The sequence below is a fragment of the Eublepharis macularius genome, chromosome 8 (genome assembly GCF_028583425.1).
Source record: "Eublepharis macularius isolate TG4126 chromosome 8, MPM_Emac_v1.0, whole genome shotgun sequence".
Classification (NCBI taxonomy): domain Eukaryota; kingdom Metazoa; phylum Chordata; class Lepidosauria; order Squamata; family Eublepharidae; genus Eublepharis; species Eublepharis macularius.
The window spans coordinates 83,604,922-83,623,991 of record NC_072797.1 but is presented as its reverse complement, the minus strand read 5'-3'; the positions used below and the strand labels follow the sequence as shown (position 1 = coordinate 83,623,991).

The following is a 19,070-nucleotide window of genomic DNA, read 5'->3' as shown; positions in this document are numbered from 1 at the left end:
TATGGATAATAGGTTGCAGTTACAGATTCTGCAAATAACAAAGACTAAATTATATTCAGTCAGTGAAATTTCTGAGAGTAATTTATGAGAAAGACCTTCATAGAAGAGGCTGAAACCCAAGCTACTTTAAAATCAGAACACAGATTACCACTGCCTCCTACAGGGGAAAGGGGAGCCCCCTACAGGTGAAAGTGGAAGCACAGAATAGCAGTTCTCAAACTTTAGCAAACTCAGGATCCCCATTTTGATTTTTTTAAATTATGGAGCCTGTAGACAACTCCCTTTTCAAAGTTCAAACGGCAAGTCATGTGGCATGGACACTTCACCTTTCATATCCTCAAAACAGCATATTGAGGCCCACAAAAGGCCTCGACAAGTTCTAATCCATTGCATCCTTTGATTGGAAGGGACTTTGCTCCAGGTACAGTGAGAAACTTCCTTATTCGGTAATAACATCTAGACAAAGGTCAGCTGTAAGCGTGATAGAAAGGGCTTGAAAAAGCAGTCAGAGCTGCCCTTAGAAATGGGGAGAAGTGAATCCAGCACCACACAAAACTTGAACTTTTCAGCATTCAATTGCGAGCCAATGCAATTAGGTCCAGAGGAGTTAGCTGTGTTAGTCTGTAGTAGCAAAATCAAAAAGAGTCCAGTAGCACCTTTAAGACTAACCAATTTTATTGTAGCATAAGCTTTCGAGAATCAAGTTCTCTTCGTCAGATGCATGGTACAGAAACTGGTCAAATATAGAAGAGGAGGGGGGAGGAGAGGAGGAGAGAGAAGATGCAGTTAGGGGGGGAGAGGGAGGGTGCAACCAAAACATTCCTTTGCTAGTAAATGTCCAAATCCGCCATGAATATGTTAGCATATTGTGGTGCCTCTCTCTCAGAAGCCCTGGGTGGAAGACCTTTCCTTGCCTACAGACAGCCCCCCAACCTTAAACGACTTCTCACCCACAATCATGAATCGGCCAGCAGAGTCACCAGCACAGGTACCAGGCCCTGCAACAGACCCAGATGCCAGCTCTGCCCCTGTATCTACCCAGGGAATACAATTACAGGACCCAATGGCATCAACTACACTGTCTCTGATTCTTACAGCTGCTCATCCTCCAATCTGATATATGCCCTCATGTGCCAACAATGTCCTTCTGCTCTGTACATTGACAAACCAGCCAACCTCTATGCAAAAGAATAAATGGGCACAAATCTGACATTAGAAATGGAAACGTCCAGAAACCAGTGGGAGAACACTTCAATCTACCAGGACATTCCATCAAAGACTTAAAGATCGCTGTAGTTCAACAGAAACCTTTCAAAAACAAAATCCAACGGGAGGCTGCTGAATTGGAATTCATATGCAAATTTGACTCTGTCAAGCTGGGACTGAATAGGGACTATGAATGGTTATCACATTATCACAGGTAACAGATTTCCTTTACAGAGGCGGGGTCTGGGGGAGCCCAGTGGCACCTGGCGTGGGCTTCCGGGGACCACAGTTCTCTTTGTCAGATGCATCTGACGGGGAGAGCTGTGGTTATCGAAGGCTTATACTACATTGGAATTGGATGGTCTGGTTGTTTTGCTGCTACAAACCAACACGGCAAACTCCTTTGAAGCCTCACACAAGCCAATTAATCTCCACTCCAAAAGGAGATGTTGACATTTACTAGCAAAGGAATGTTTTGGTTGCACCCTCCCTCTCCCCCCCTAACTGCATCTTCTCTCTCCTCCTCTCCTCCCCCCTCCTCTTCTATATTTGACCAGTTTCTGTACCATGCATCTGATGAAGAGAACTTGATTCTCGAAAGCTTAAGCTACAATAAAATTGGTTAGTCTTAAAAATGCAATTAGGTATTATTGATGCAGCGGCATCTGTGTGTGCGCACATACTGAAATTTTTTCCATTGTAAAATAGAATGAAAACCAGTTCACTTTTATACCAGAATAAACTGTAATGATTGCATTATGACTTAGTGCCACTGGACAAATTCGAGTCCCTAGGGTTGAACTGTAGATTCCAAGCAACCAATCATATTTTCTCTCTAGTATTCGAAGACAATCTGGAAGCTAGGTGACTGTGGGCAGTAGTTTATGAGAGGGGGAGCTGATCTGCTGTCTTCCCTAGTGGATGAAAAGCTTCAGCTGCTATTTCTAGAAAACTGAGAGCACTGGTTTTTTACTCCTTTTTTGGAAAAAGGCTTACCTTTTGTCTTTAAAAAGGAATTTCAGATCCCCCTCCCTGCCAAAATCCCCCAGAGATCTTAAGAGGGTGCCCAGACAGCAGTTTGTGAAATGCTGTTGTAGACTGTTTACAATTATGGATATGGCTACAGGGGTATTGTACACTTGCTTTCGCCACATAAGGTAATTTCACATCAAAAAGTTGTGAATTAATATTTTGTGGTTTTAACCTATAAAAGAGGGAGCAGACAGACAATAATGTAATTTCTTTTGAAGAGAAATGAGAAATTATTCCTTGGGAGAAAACGTCACGTTGTAGAAAGATTTTTAGAAAGTGGAGAAAGCTTGATATATAGATAAGAGGTACAAGAGGTACAAACAGCACATTACCAGAAATATTTAATAGTTTGACACAAATCAATGTGTGGGTGGGTGGATGTAGAATACTCTTATTCCATAATTACAGCTGACACTTGATTACTTGCTCACATAAAAAAATTATAATTATTACTGTAGATGATTGCCTCTTTTCTGCCTCTTTTCATCTAACAAAATGGATGAAGTAGAAGAATGGTTGGTTATTCCAATGTACATATAAGAATGTGTACTTGAAATCTACAGGGCAATCTGTGGGAGAACTTTTAACATAGAGAAGACATCTTAAGAAGACGAATCTACCTTCCCTTCTAGAAATCTATCTATCCATCACTGATAGACCAAGTTTATAGAACATAAATCTTCAGCATTAGAAATTGACTGGAAGCTCAAAATAATGTACTTCTTAAGATTACAGCCCACTTTGTACCAAAATCAGTTGCTATTGAGACAAGTTGGAAACAGATTGGATGAAGCACACCACAAGTATTTCATAATTACTGTGATCCTAAACAGAGTTAAACCCTTCTAAATTCATTTAAGCCAATTCTTAGAGTGGTGTAACTCTGTTTAGGATTGCACTATTAGATCCTTATAAAAGAACTAAATGAACTGTTCTTATTTGTCCATCAAGAGAAAGAAAATTAATAACTGAGCTTTATTGGAAACAAGAATATTTGTACAAATGCAAAAGAACTTAAATATATGCTGTTAATGTCATACAAACATAAAGAAAATGTCTGTTTCGATAAACTACTAACAGTCATTGAAGACTGTAGGGGGGAAATCCCTTTATACTGTTAACTTTTACATTCAGTATAAGAAATAAATGCAAGTTACAGTTACTTGTTTCATTGTTGCTTTTATAAGGGAATAGGATTGTAGTCTATTGCAATATTTATGTATCACCTTACTTTTACTGCATTGTCTTCTACCTTTGTGACCCACTTCTGCATTACGGTAAGTCATCCTTTATGCAGTTTTTTAAAAAATTGTTTGCACATTTTCCAGTTCTGTAATCCTAATCCTACTGTAGTTTACCGGAGGACTTACGCTGTTTGACTGAATTTTTAAATATATATTTTGTAATTTGCCTTGATCAAGAAAGGCGGCCTATAAGTGAAGTAAATAAAATATATAAATGATGTTGGGTGACTTTTATCTTAAATACTTATTTATCTTTAAATACTTAATTCAATTTCTCCGAAGAGAAATTGAGACCCTTTGACAATTATTTGCCTACTGTCATGAAGGTGGCAAGTCAGAGTCTGATACTGTCTCATACCTTCTCTAATCCTCAAAGAAAGCCCTGGCAGTTAGAGAAATCAAAGACTGGCAGATTGGTGACAGACCTCACCATTCCCATTTGTATAGTAAGTTTTCAATATACAGATCTGATAAGATTGTCATTGGCTATCTCTATTGTCTTTATGAATATGATTCAGATTTTTCCTCACCTGTGTGTCATACTTCATTTTAGTTCTTTTAAAAATTAACTACTTCGTGACTACAATAATTCAATAAGGTATTCTAAAACAAAATAGTCACAATTCAAAATCTTTTAGGTATTTTCAAGGGATTTTACATTCCCCTGTACAGTAAGTGCTTCCACTTATAAGTATAACCACTTTCATTTCAAATTTCATTTCAAATTTCAAAAGGAGTTTGTCAGGCCAATATAGGAGATTCAGCTTTGAGGGGAAAGTCTGTTCTCCCATATAATTTAGAAAATGGAAACGGTTCTCTGGATTGCGGTCATTCTATTTACAGGCTAACAGAAACAGACTAACAACAAACTAATTGTGTTTGTCACCAATTTTTTTTATTGGAACTGGCAACTTTCACAATTTGTAGTAACAGAACGACAGAAAAATAATGTTCACTATATACAGCCTTTGCACAGGCTACCCGACTATACACAAGGCATAGTAAGAATGACAACCTAATTCTCATAGTCATTTGTGCACAAAAAGACACTATCCATCAGACATTATGTGAACATTACAGTGAAATGACATCACAAGTCCAGTGGAAATTCAGCATATTACAAAACATATCAATCTACTGCAAATGACATCCTTTAATACAATGAGCATTTATTCAGTAGTAATTTAGCCAGAGTCTGAAGCAGAAATGTGTTGTGTAGTTATAAGTCTTTTAAGTGAAGCAACCTCTGCAGACAAATTTGCTATGCCCTGTTTCAAATACAGGTTCTCTGTCTCAGACACTTTGTAGGAATTGTCTTTAATATCAACCACTCCGGTTTTGCAGCCAGTCTGAATTTTATCAGTGAGTTCCTTTGGATGGTGCCAGTGTTCTGGCTTCAGAGTCCAGTCCTGGATGTTAGTCACTTGAACAGAGAAAGGAGTGTGGGGAGCATGTACAAGATTTTGTACATTGTGTTTTTCTAGCTCAAAATGTCTTTTGGATGACATGTCAATTGGTGATGACAGTTTCTGGGAAGCATCAAATTCACTGTCTAATGATTCCACTTTGATTTGCATGGCCTTGGCCTTAATTCTAAGCTTGTGAGGCAGTGCAGAAGAGCTCACCTCTGGAACTTTAACTGTGGCATGGGTATTTTTAAGTTCAACAGGGGAATGGATTGGACCTTTAGGAACCTGCTGCTCATCTTCTCCATCTGATGATTTTCCTACAACACCATCATCTGCTTCTGAAGTTCTGGGAGAGTTACTTGAGGATCTGTTAACTTGCAAGAGAGGAGGAGAATGTGAATACCCACTAAAGTTGCTTCCCATGTAGTTTTGATACATGGATGATGTATAGGAGCTTCGTTCATCTCGTGAATCTCTTGTATAGTTTTCCAGTTCCATAGGCTCCTGTTTTATTATTTGGAATTTAGTTTCAGGATTTCTGCAATTAGTTTGTATAGGGCTTGGTTGAGCATGATCTACCGATGACACTTCAGATACATCAGATAAAACACTTTGTGGTGAGTGCTTAATGACAGATATACAACTACTGCTCACCATAGTTGGCTCATGTTCATCAATGAAAGAGTTAATGCTTGATTTGGAATTCTGATATTCCTGGAAATACACAGCTGTGGAATTGCTGAGCTTCTGAACTTCCTGGGCATATGCTGAAGAACTAATTAAACCAAACTTTAGCTTCAGTGAAAGTAACTCGGCTTTCAAAGTGGCATTTTCTTCTCCAAGTGCAATTAGTTTGTTCTCTAACACAAGGTCGTTCAGTCGTCGCTTTTCACGAGACCTTTTGGCAGCTTCGTTGTTTTTCCGTCGTTTTTCCCAATACATAGCATCTTTCTTTTCATCAGGAATGAATTCCCGTTTTCTCCGGCATGCTGAAGATTTGTTTTTTACAATACTTCCTTCATTTAGTAGCATATCTTCACCGCTTGCTAAGTCATCAGATACATCTGTTAATGTAGAATTAAGTACCATAATTTTGTCCACATTGCTACTTGTATCAACAGGTGTCTGTTCCATTTTAATGGACTGCATTTTTCTCAGCTGCATTAGAAGCAATTTTTAGTAGCTGTGCAAATAGTAACTGAACAAATTAATCTTCTAGGTCTCTTTGAACCATTACAACTGAGTAAATGCAATAATTTTAAATCCATAAGCATTCTTCCGCTTGTTTCATAGTCTGAAGTTATCTTAGTCAGATTCTCTTCTGAGTAGATTCAATTAGTAATCTTCTGAACAACCTATGGCACACAAAAGAATAACAATTATTCAGTTGTTGATTTTTAGTCCTTTAAAAACAAAATTAAATCTATTAGTCATTAATGCTGTCATCAAATAAGACATCCAAGACATAAATCATTAAGCAATTTCACCTTGTCGGTTATATGTTAATAAAGAGACATGGAAATTTAATACCTATTGTTGGGGGAAATAATTAACATAATACTAGGGATGAATTATATATGGTTTGCAAATAATGCTTTTGGACCTTTACATGACAATAATAAGCTCTACGTGAATGCATTGACCCTACTAATTTAACTAAAGCTGCAGTCCTACTAGGGTGGTTTAGCTCAGTTGTACTTTTCTTCAGAGATAATCTGTTTAACACTGAACTATTACTGTAAACTGATGCTCCTATAAAAAAATCTAATATGAATCTAACCCATTTGCTTCCCACCTTAATTAACATTTGTTAGGTGCAGTATTTTGCTAAATTCAGACATTACAAGGTCTGTTGAAGGTATTTCAGACTGATGTATAGCATCCAACCAAGAAATTTACAGGAGGATTTTTGCTACCGTGTACAAGAAGTCTAACAATATGTTCTTACATAACTATTCAGAAAAGACCAGAAGCTGTAGCTAGTTTATTACTTTTTTTCTGGGAATTTTGCCAAGAACTATGTCGGTGAGCGAGTTGCTTTCAATTCATTTTGCACTGTTTACCATTATGGAGAATACTTACAGTTCGATCCATTGAACTCAATGGACTTAGTTCGGTTTAGAATTGCATTGCTAATATATCAAGTGGCAGCGGCAGCAGATGAGCCGGGGCAGTATTAATCATTTTCCACCACTGGGCAATGAATGAGAGGAAATCTTACACTTCAACCAGGGCACATTGTGAGATAATGGTGAAGGCAGAAGGCAATTGGATTAGCACTGTGCAGGTATCTTGCTGTCCTATACCAATGTAGATCACCAGTGTTATCAGTCAACACCCATGCTGGGGGTGACGCACTAAGGATCATGCCCTAAGTGTTTCTTACTAGTGATCTCAGGAATCCAAGGCTTGTGGATAGGGTACTTGAAGGACTGCCTCCTCCCATATTGTCCTGCCCTCCAGTTATTTGCCTCACTGTTCCTGCTTTTGGTGCCTCCACCTTTAGATGTGAGGCTGGTGATAACCAGAGACTGGGTTCCCCCCCCCCTCACACACACCATTTGGTTTATGGAATTCCTTTCCCCTTCAGGCTCACCTGGTACCTTTGCTGCTCTTTTAGGACCAGGCAAAAATGTTTCTGTTCATCAAGGCTTTAATCAAATGATCTCTGAACACCATTTTAGTGTGCTTTTAGTTTGAAAACTGCTGTTTTAAGCTGCTCAATGGCCTATGTTTTTATGCTGTGGTTGGGTTTTAATGCTAGGTTTTAATTAACAAATGTGGTTTTAATTAACAAAAGTGTAATTAACAAATATGTTTTATTTTGTAAACGATCATGGGCAGGTTCCCGGGAGAGGTGGCATAAAAATTGCTAAATGAATAAAACAAATACTTCAATTGAAGACTACCATTTGTTGTTATAATCTATGGATGCAGAATGCTTCCCCCACCTTTGAAATTTTTTGTAGTGTAAAATAGTGAAGAGCAAGATCTGGATACAGCAGCACCTTAAAGATCAACTAGATTTCCAAGGTATGCACTTTTGAGAATCAAATCTCCCTTTGTCAGATAACAGTAAAAAAAAAGTTTTATACCAGAAGTAAACATGATGACTGCATTAGAACTGTATCTCCTTGATGCCATTCAGCCAATCAGACTTCATAGAACTGAGCTATTGGCTCCCAATTTACCACTATCAGTTAGTGAAAATATATTGCTCAAGACAGATGTTATTAATAATTTACATGGGGAAGTATGGCAAATTCTAGAATGTTGCAACAGTAAAGATGCTTCTGGAAAGACACATGCCAAGTTCTGCACCATAAACCAAAAAACTCAGAGGAAAAACCACAATGGAGGTCAAAAAAGCAAAATTATGAATATTGATTTATAAATATGTTAAAGTGAAGTGACTGCTGCATTCTATATAGGTAAAGGTAAAGGTAATCTCCTGTGCAAGCACTGAGTCATTACTGACCCATGGGGGGATGTCGCATCACATTTTCTTGGCAGACTTTTGTTACGGGGTGGTTTGCCATTGCCTTCTCCAGTCATCTACACTTTACCCCCAGGAAACTGAGTGCTCATTTGACCGACCTCAGAAGGATGGAAGGCTGAGTCAACCTTGAGCTGGCTACCTGAACTTGGCTTCTGCCAGGATCAAACTTAGGTTGTGAGTAGAGCTTGGGCTGCAGTACTGCATTCTATATAAATACTAATAAATATTTAAGATCAATACTCATAAATAGAAAGCAATAAATATACACATTTAGGATACAATTCTCGATGGACGGCCGAAATCAAGGTAAGCAATAGTGACAAGAACATAATAGTCCATTTCTAATATTTCCTCCTTTCTTTGATGCAGATGTTGGTTCCAAGAGAAAACGCTCAGCCAAAGGCAGAAATTCAACATGTGTGTCAATCAATAAATAAGAATGAAGTTTAACGTTTTCTTTTTGTTTTTTTCACAGGCGTAGCCAAATAGATGGGGGAAGGACCCGAGGGGACCCCCCCCCCAGCCCAACAAGTGGCAGGCTAATTTATTCAGACTTGTTTCATAGAAACCTCATCAGGGGCCAATTAAGAGTAGTCCACCAGTTCCAGCAGTCATTCCAATAATGTTTCAAACTAAGTGTATTCTCATAGTCAATTTCCAAGACTCAGCCAAATGCAAAATTGTTACAAAATGTTCAGCTACTTAAATAACTTTATTATTTAAATTCTCCATCGAGAATTGTATCCTAAATGCATATATTTATTGCTTTCTATTTATGAATATTGGTCTTAAATATTTATTAGTATTTATATAGAATGCACCAGTCACTTTTCACTTTAACATATTTATAAATTAATATTTATAGTTTTGCTTTTTTGACCTCCAGTGTGGTTTTTCCAGGTATTTTGGTTTGTGGTCCTGGGGGTGCCTCTGTTATAATTGTAAGTTCTGCACCATGACATCTTGCTAGGTCTGCAAAAATGGAACAATGAAAGTGTAGATGACAACTCCGAGCAACTGTTTCAAAAAGATTTGTTAATGCCTGAAGCAATTTTAACATCCTGTGGTTGGGTTCTAAGAACCAGGAGAACTTTGTTACCTGCCTTTCTTCACTGCATCCTCCTATGAATCATGGGAATTAGGGTCCTTGGGAAATGAAACAGGATGTCATGGAATGGTGTAGGGGGCTGTAGCCAGAAAGAAACCAGCCATACCACTACCCCAACCTGAACGCTTCCTCAACTTGCACAAGAGGCATGTCTGTGTGTCTGGGGGGTGGGTGGCACATTTCTGTTTAATCCCTCATCTATTATCCCCCACTATTCCAGAGGGCCCTGAAGTTTCAGGAACAGCTTTTCACAGAGCACAGAGAGGTACAGTAGGAAGAGAATAATGGCAAAAAAAATCCACAAATTTTGTCCTAATCTCACACATCCCTATAAAAGCCTTGTAATAATTATTTCCATTTTCCCAATAAAATTATGCAGTTAGAGGATAGCAGCTTAAATAATAATATTTGTTTATTTAAATATTTATACCCCATCTTTCCTATTGTTTGGCAGCTTAATGCATAGGGCTCTAATGTAGTCTGATTTTGGTATTTACCCTGCTAGGGTTTTTAGGAATCAAAATGTTAATCCCCTAATCTCAAGAAAAAAAGAAGGGATGAGGTATGCAGGATTAGCAGATGTTTCTGAGCAAGAGGGAAATGAGCCCAAGACAACTCACTCGAATAATCTACTTTCTGGTTCTAAGGAGATCCCCCATGAAGATGCAGATGAAGAAATGTTGTGTGAATCTTTTAGCCTGAGCAGAAAGATATGTTGGTAAAATCTGAAAAATTAAAGGCAAGACTTACTTGAATATGATCATGCTACATCTGTGGAGCATAATACAATTGCTCCGAACTCAGAATCGCAAGAGGTGGTTGAGACAATGGACCTGATTGATCTCAGAGATCACTTGAAAATACAGCAATACTACTAGAGCAAATTAACAAACTAGTTGTTCCCATAGCAACTGGGTCGAAATTAATCTCAATCACAGAGGGATCTGCCCTAATAACACATAAGCAATCAAGTGAGGGAAAGTTATTGTCAATTGGTTTTCACTTATCTTCAGAAGGGGGACGCTATTTTGTCTAAGCCTATTGTTCATGAATCTAATGTTGCTGTTATTGATCCAGATGCAAATAATATCACTTACAGAATAATATGATTAAATTACTGTCATGGAATATCCATGGTTGGCACAGTAATCAAGGGGATTGGGATTTGGGAACTGATAGAAATGTTGAAGGATTTCTCCACCATTTGTTTACAAGAGACTTGGACTAACCCCAATTAGCTTTTAATCTATAAACCATTTTTAGCGTGACTAATAGGGGACGCTCAAAGGATGTGAGAAAGGATTTAAATTTAAACATAATTCAAACAGATTTTTTAATGATAGTGCAAAGAGTTTCTTGTTTAAAACCTTAGTGTATGTTTCTTGTTTAAAAACCTTAGTTCTTATTTACAAAAATCTGGTTAGCTTTTGATAAATTTGGTTATCAGTTATCTAACAGCACAGATTATTCTCATGGGTGATATGAATTCAAGACTCTGTGCTAGTGATGCAGATTTTCTGAAATCTAGGTCTGGAGAGGGCTTGCTCTTCTGTAAACTGTTTAACAGTAGAATATCTTTGAATAGGGGCATTAACATTGCTGGCACCTATTTGTTGAATTTTGCAGCAAAACTCAATTTGGAAATTTTAAATCGTCACCAGGAATTAACATCATCTGATCAGGTAACTAACTTTACCGTATCTCACCCAAGGAACCAGTGTTTTAGACTATATTCTTGTACCAGATTAATTACTTCCAAGAATAGTTAAATTCACCACGATGGGAATCTTTTATCATGATCATCTCCCTGTAACATTTGAATTAAAAATTCTTATTGAATTGGTAGGCCATTACATCACAGATATAACGTTATATTACTGATAAAGCTAGGAAGCTGATGAATCAGGAAAGTATAAATAACATCAAGAGAAATTGTCAATCATGCAACATGCAAAACTGATGTGAGTCATTGGCTAAATTACTGGGAGCATTTCAAACCTTATTTTTGAAACATGCTGTAACTGTAAGAAGGGTAGGAAAGATGGAATGGTTTGATAGTGAATGTCAGAAAGCTAAATCAAAACTCAAAAGGAACTATCGAAGAATGAAAACGTGCTGCATGCACCATCATATCTCAGGCTATATTTCTCAGAATAACAAAATTAGTTGAGCACTGAACATCAGAGCTGACAAGGGATCCCAATATATGACATCTAGCTTCAATAAATAAAGGACAGTGTAACAGCACATGTGACGCAGTCTCTATTGCTCCAGACGCACAAGAACGCCCTGCCTTCCTAGGGTCTCCAAACAGCAGTATTTTAGATTTATTCTGACTTATATTAAGTTCCTCCATTTCACAATAATTTCTAAATTGATTGATTTGGTTTCTTAAACCCTGCCTAATCAATGATAGTAGTAAGATATCATCAGCATAAAGCATTATATTAATTTGATGCCCTCCCAATGAAGGGGCCATTATGTTCCCTTTTGACAAGAAAGGACTCGGATCATTTAACCAGAGTCCAAAAAGTGCTGCAGCCTAAACGCAATCCTGCCACACTCCTTTTACCACAAGGATATTATCTGCTAAAAGACCTTTCCTCAACTACCTAACCTGTAGAGTTGTGCTAGTATACAGTAATTGAATCAAATACAATAAGCATTTTGAAAATGCTTACTTTTGTAGCTTTGCTCAGAACTTACAGTATCAAATGCCTATTTTAAGTTAAAAAAAAGGCAACATATACTCCAGTCATCCTTAAATATTTCTCAGCCAAATGTGACAAGATTATCCCTTTATACATTACAGAATAGCCCTTCCTGAAGCCAAATTGTTTAGGTCCCAAAATATTACAATTGACCACCCAAGACTTCAATTTAAGTTCCAAACGCATACAATTTGCCCAGCACAGAAATCAAACTAATGGGCCTGTAATCCGTAGGATCTAAACAAGCTTTTTTTTTTTAATAAATGGGTACCACAACTGATGAGTACCAATCTGCAGGGATTTTACCTGTTTATCTAATGCTGTGAAAAAAAAGACAACCAGAAGTGAAGCCCACCAAGTCGGACTTGACAGGAACAATTCAGGGGGAATGCCATCTGGACTTGCAGCCTTGCCAGGTTTTAGGCGATGAATCCGCCTAAGAACTTAATCAGGTTCAACTTTCTCCCATATTTCTGTAACTGAGGTGAAGCTACGTTTCAACTCAGAGATCTTATCACTATCCTCCGTTCTCTACTCTCATGTAGAAAATCATACTCCCAAATTTCTGGAGAAATTTCCTCTTCGCTTTCAAGATTTCTCTGTTGGAAAAAGCCCAGGTTCTTGTTCATGGCAGGCAGGCCATCCTATGTGTAAGAAAACTCAGCAGCTTGCAGCCTGAAGACCATAGCTGGGGCAAGGAATTTATTGTTGAGATCTAACCCACTATGTTTATGTTTTGTAACAAGGTAGCTTTACAAGTTCCCATTCAACTGAATTCTTTGTTCTCTTTTTAACCAGCTGAAGCGATTCATAAGGGAGTATATGAAGTATACATCATATAACATGTAATTAATACCTAAGGGAAATAAATGCAATATATTAAATAACATTGGTTCACTTTATGTAACAGACAAGATTGTTAATTAGTGAAATAACATGCCTCTAATAACACTTGCTGACTTCATTTCCAAATGGCAAAAGTTATTATAACATTGGTCAGATTTTCCATACCCCAAACTATCCAAATTAACATGGAAATAAAGATCACCTGAAGTCAACAACAGCTCGTACACGGGCTTTCTCTGTGGTGGCTCCTATCCTGTGGAATGACCTGCCTGAGGAGGTCAGGAGAGCCCCCACTCTCCTGGCTTTCAGTAAATGATGCAAAACTGAACTATTCAAAAAGGACTTTTACTCAAATGGGAGGCCCGTATTGTAGGGATGAGCTCCTAGTTGCTTCACTAATGAGTTAGGGACCATAGACTTCATCACTATATTGCCTTATATATTATCTGTTGCTTTAAATATGTACTCCTCTGTACCACCTGTGCTCAATGTTGTCTAATATTAGACCTAGAATTGATTATGTTCTGTTTCAGTATTTTTTCTACTCTGTATTGGATTCTTGCTAATACTATGTCTTTTAAACTTGTATATCTATTTACCCTATGGCATTGTTTATGGAAGTGTCCTTGATACTGTATTGAAATATACTTAATACTGATTGTACTAATCTCATACTGCATAATCCACCTTGAGTCTCAGCAAGAAAGGCGGACTTTAAATAAATAAATAAATAAATAAATAAATAAATAAATAAATAAATAAATAAATAAATAAATAAATAAATAAATAAATAAAGGGTAGGACTATTAAAACACACACCCAGCAAGAAAGACACGCTAAAATTGAAACCCCCACCTGATGCAAACAGAGCAGTGTGTGGAGCAGACTCCCATAAGATGCCAAAAGTAATCCTCTTGTCAAACTAGGGATGAACAGTAGAAATCCACTGTAGGTGTGCCACAGCTGAACCAAGTGCATTGATCTTGAGAGGCCCGTCCCTTTAAATGGAAGCTACTTGATGCTATATTGTAGGGCACTCAACAGACCTCTCCAGGACCTTGACACACAGCTGTTTTCAGCAGAATCAGAATGGCAATGGTTAGAAATAGCAGAGTGATGAGTGCGGCAATTGTAAGACTCCTGAGGTACAGTACCCTCAGTGAGTGCTCCTTTGGTGGAGTGGAAGAAAGCTTTTGGGTAGGATATATATTCTCATCCCAGTCTGCATTGGATTGGAGCCTAAAGCATTCATTTCAGATATTATCTGACGCATATTTCACCAGAGAATGAGACATTTGATCTCATTTATCCTGTAACTATACAAAATGAAATTCACTTCTGTAGTGTCTGAATTTCTTTCCGGGCACAGCAAGATACGTAGGAATAAAATGGGTATGGCCAATGAGGTTACTAGGCTGAAGTGATGAGTTTGCCGAATACCCACTAATTCAGAAGAGAAAGTGTGTCAAGTAAGAATTACTTTATGGTGATACAGAAACCTATAGTCCACAGAGTTTCAGATGGAGATGGATTTAGAATGTAGACCGTTTTTGTTTCACAGAGAAGACTCCCTTTTGTTACCCTACATATTTTTTTTAAAAAAATTGAATGAAGGAAACAGTTGATGCAGTCATTTAGTGCTACTTCCTCTGTCAGTTGGGAAAATATTGTTACGGTTGGGATTAGATTAATTTTTGACAGCAAACGTAATATTTACAGTAGCTACATACAGTAGATTTGTTTCCCACATTAGGTAGAACTTTTGAAACAGTTTCTCCCCGCTCCACCACCTTAAATTCTCTAAAATCTGCAAGACTATAGTAGCCTCATCAATGCCTATCTGCGAGACCAGCATATCTGCAGGACCGCTTCTCCCTATATACACCCCAGAGGACACTTTGATCATCAGAAAAACAACTACTGGTGGTTCCTGGCCCAAGGGAGGCCTGCCTTGTCTCGACCAGAGCCAGGGCCTTTTTGGTCCTGGCCCTGGCCTGGTGGAACTCTCTGTCTATTGAAACCAGAGCCCAGCAGGATTTGTTATCCTTTCACCGTGCCTGTAAGACAGAGATGTTCTGCCAGGTATATGGTTGAGGCTAGGCTAGGCCTCCACTGGCCATACAGGGGGAGGGAATGGCTGAATGTTTTAATCCCTCCCCATTAGAAGCTTTATCACCACCCTGTTTTAACAGTTTAAATACACCAAGAAATTATATCAGTATTGCCTATGGGTTTTTAGCCAAGTGAAGCTAATAGTTATATTGTGGTTGATATTTATCCTATTTATTTTATTATGTTAATTAACCACGGTTTTTAAATGTTTTATGAATTTATGGATTACTATATTTATTGCGGTGATTGTGTTTTAAATGATGTGATCTGCCCTGAGCCTGCTTCTGGGGAGGGCAGAACAGAAATTTAATGAAATAAATAATAATGACAACCTTGAACTGCTTTGTTTTATGTCAGCCAGCAGTTCTCCAAATTATGAAGATAAAGACCTCGTCTGTTAATCTGTGTATGTAGATCAGCCCAAGACTGAGCCTGTCAATGAATTAAATCCCATTTTATAATGCCAAAATGCCTTTAATAAAAACTAGCTATTTTACCTTGGATGCAATCTATAAATTCATTGGCAAACGAGTATTTACACATAAACTAATGAACTGTAATGACTCTTATTACTATGTTTCAAGTTCCAACATTTTCCCTTATGATTAATTTTGCAATTACTTTATTACTCTCCCATAAAGCAGTCTAAAACCAACATTTAATACTGCATTACATTAGTCACTCCTGAAAGATCTGGAGCTTTTAGGAATGCCATTACGGTTGTTTGTAGCACTGACTGTCAGTTCAGCAATATAACAGTCAATACACAGCCTTGTGATCTTAAAGTTACAAGCCTATTCACATGTACAAATTGGTAAGTCCTAATTCTAAGATGACAATCAACAGTTTATGATAGAAAGATCATGGTCTGAAGCCTTTGGACAGGGGCCTGATTGTGCCCAGTGAGAGACAAGAAGGGAGAGGTGACAAAGGTAGTCTGCTGTGGCTAGTGTAAGTATGCTCCACAGTACTGCATGTGATTTGTCTTGGGGTCCTAGGGTAGATGGCATTTCTTTTGTCTTGCCTATCCCCTAATATAGTTTACCATAGATTCTATTGGAAACAGGATCAGATAGTTATATAAGTTACACTGACAGGAAATGAGAAATCATGACAGCCAAAGACAATGTAATGTTTTAAATCACTGATCTATAAATTTTAAGTACTAAGGATTTTCAAGTATATACTATTAATAGAATTGATCTTGTAATCTTCCTTCTTCCCTCAAGGCATACAGAATTTTCACTGTAATGGGACAAAATTCACACTCATTTCTAAGTTCATGAACAGAACAATGAACACCGATGGACCTAACTGAATTCTTATCATTAAGGTATGTGTGTCTGTGTGTGTGTTTACACACATGCACTTCAATACCGACCTCCACATCTTGTTGGACTGAACTCATGCATGTGATACATACTTAAATGATAGGGAGGGATGCAGACCCATTTGAACTTGGTTTGCTCCAAGTTCGTTACATAGGACAGTTGTGACTTGCCAAAGTTGCCATATATAAAAATTCTTCCCATCCATATTTGCATCTCTGTATAATATTATTATTTAGTGCTTGTTTTCTAAAGCTGATGTTCATATTCTTTAAAATACTTGCAGTAACGTTTTCAAGATTGATTATTATGTATATGAACTTAATGGCCTTTCCTCAATACAGAGATGACCACTGTATTGTGTGTGTTATGTGCCGTAAAGTTGCCTCCAACCTATGGCGACCCTATGAATGAAAGACCTCCAAAACATCCTATCATTAACAGGCTTGCTCAGATCTTGCAAACTGAAGGATGTGGCTTCTTTTAATGATTCAAGCCATCTCATTTCAGGTTTTCCTCTCTTCCTACTGCCGTCCACTTTTCCTAGCATTATTGACTTTTCTAGAGAATCTTGTCTTCTCATGATGTGACCAAAGTACAATAGCCTCAATATTGTCATTTTAGTTTCTAGGGAGAATTCAGGCTTGATTTGTTCTAGAACCCACTTATTTGGGGCTTTTTGGCCATCCATGGTATCTGCAAAACGCCTCATTCAGCACCACATTTCAAATGAATCAATGTTCTTGCTGTCAGCTTTCTTCATGGCCAGCTTTCACATCCATATATAGTAATGTGGAATACTATAGTTTGGATTATCTTGAGCCCCAGAGAGACATCCTTATCTTTAAGGATCTTTTCTAATTCTCTCACAGCTGCTCTTCCAAGTCTCAATCTTTTTCTGATTTCTTCATTAGTCTCCCTTTTGGTTGATGATTGAGCCAAGGAATAGAAAATCTTGAACAATTTCAGTGTCCTCATTGTCAACTTTAAAACTGTTTAATTCCTCAGTAGTCATACTTTTGTCTTCTTGATGTTCAGTTGTAAACCTGCTTTGGTGCTTTCTCCTTTAACCTTCATCAGTAGTCATTTCAAGTCTTTACTATTTTCTGCCAGTAAAGTGGTGTCATCTGCATATCTCAAATTGTTAATGTTCCTTCTACCAATTTTCACTCCACTTTCTTCTAGATCTAATCCAGCTTTCCTTATAATATGCTCTGCATAGAGGCTGAACAGGCAGGGAGATAATATGCATCCTTGTCTGGCACCTTTGCCAAACGGAAACTGTTCTGTTTTCCCATACTCTGTCCTAACAGTAGCCTCTTGTCCAGAGTAGAGGTTGCACATCAAAACAAACAGATGTTGTGGCACACCCATTTCTTTTAACACTATCCATAGCTGTTCATAATCCACATACTCAAAAGCCTTGCTGTAATCTATAAAACATAGGCTGATTGTCTTCTGAAATTCCCTGGTATGTTCCATTACCCATCATAAATTTGCAATGTGATCTCTAGTTCCTCTTCCTTTTCTGAATCCAGCTTGAACATGAGGCATTTCTTGTTCCATATATGGGAAATTAAAGTGAGAGTCTAATAGTTGCTGCACTCTTTGGCATCTCCTTTTTTGGAATTGGAATATAGACTGAGTTGTTTCCAGGCTGTGGGCCACTGTTTTGTTTTCCATGTATTATACTACTATTTGAAAATGTTTTTCTCACTTACTGTTTAGCCTTCTTAGACCAAATGTAAGCATCTTCCCCAAGAACAAGACTGTAAAATGCTATAGCTATCTGGTTAGTTACATATATTATCACCATGGTATCCCTGGACTTACTGTAAGTAAGCAAAATCAAATTTTCACAATCTTGAATAAAAATGTTTTAAATATCTAGATTTCTATCTGTTTTGCACATTTTGTACAATGATGCACAACAGTGCATAATTACACAACTTAGAAGAATGTAATTTAAGATTGCACTGTAAGTATCCTATCACTGGGAAACATCCTGCAGAGCCTAGGTTATTTATGTATTTACTTCATACACAATTTGGACCCTAAGCAATTGACATCCTTGTACTTTCTTCCATTTTAAGGTCATAACGATTCTGTAAGGTACTTCAGGCTAAAAATGTGTGACTGGCCAAAGGTCACTCAGCAAGCTTTCATGGCAGAGTGTGGTTTTAAATCTGCATCCTAAAAGTCTGAACTGCTGACAAATAATAGGCACAAAATTCTACAATTTTGTATGCATTTTTCTTTAACTGATCACATTCTTTTTAGGGTAAACAAAATTTACTAATCTGAGACTATGTTGTCAGCTGTTTTGATTATTGGCCCTATTCACAAATCCTAATTTAGCCATTAGATTAGTGATTTGCTTTGTCTCTGTATCTCACCTTCAGTTGCCCATCGGTAAAATTGGACTATGGCCTCCATCACAGGGCTATTAGAATTATGAAAACAATGAGAATTCTTAAGGATGCAACTCATTTAAAAGTCTTAGTGATAACTAATAATTCTCTGGATTTATGCAGTTTTCAGAAAACAAGGTAAGCACATTATTACCTTGCAGATT

The 19,070-nt window shown here is 37.6% G+C and overlaps 2 protein-coding genes across 3 annotated transcripts in view; both read right to left on the bottom strand.

Moving 5' to 3' along the window:
- AUH (AU RNA binding methylglutaconyl-CoA hydratase) overlaps positions 1–19,070 on the bottom strand; it is a 175,701-nt gene that overhangs the window by 143,838 nt on the left and 12,793 nt on the right. The gene's annotated exons all lie outside the window — the stretch shown is intronic.
- NFIL3 (nuclear factor, interleukin 3 regulated) overlaps positions 3,218–19,070 on the bottom strand; it is a 28,644-nt gene continuing 12,791 nt past the window's right edge. For both annotated transcript variants that reach the window (XM_054986088.1, XM_054986089.1), the window contains exon 2: positions 3,218–6,246. In XM_054986088.1, coding sequence (XP_054842063.1) covers positions 4,667–6,055 — 1,389 coding nt within the window. In that variant the 5' untranslated portion in view covers positions 6,056–6,246 and the 3' untranslated portion in view covers positions 3,218–4,666. The remainder of the gene's footprint in view (positions 6,247–19,070) is intronic.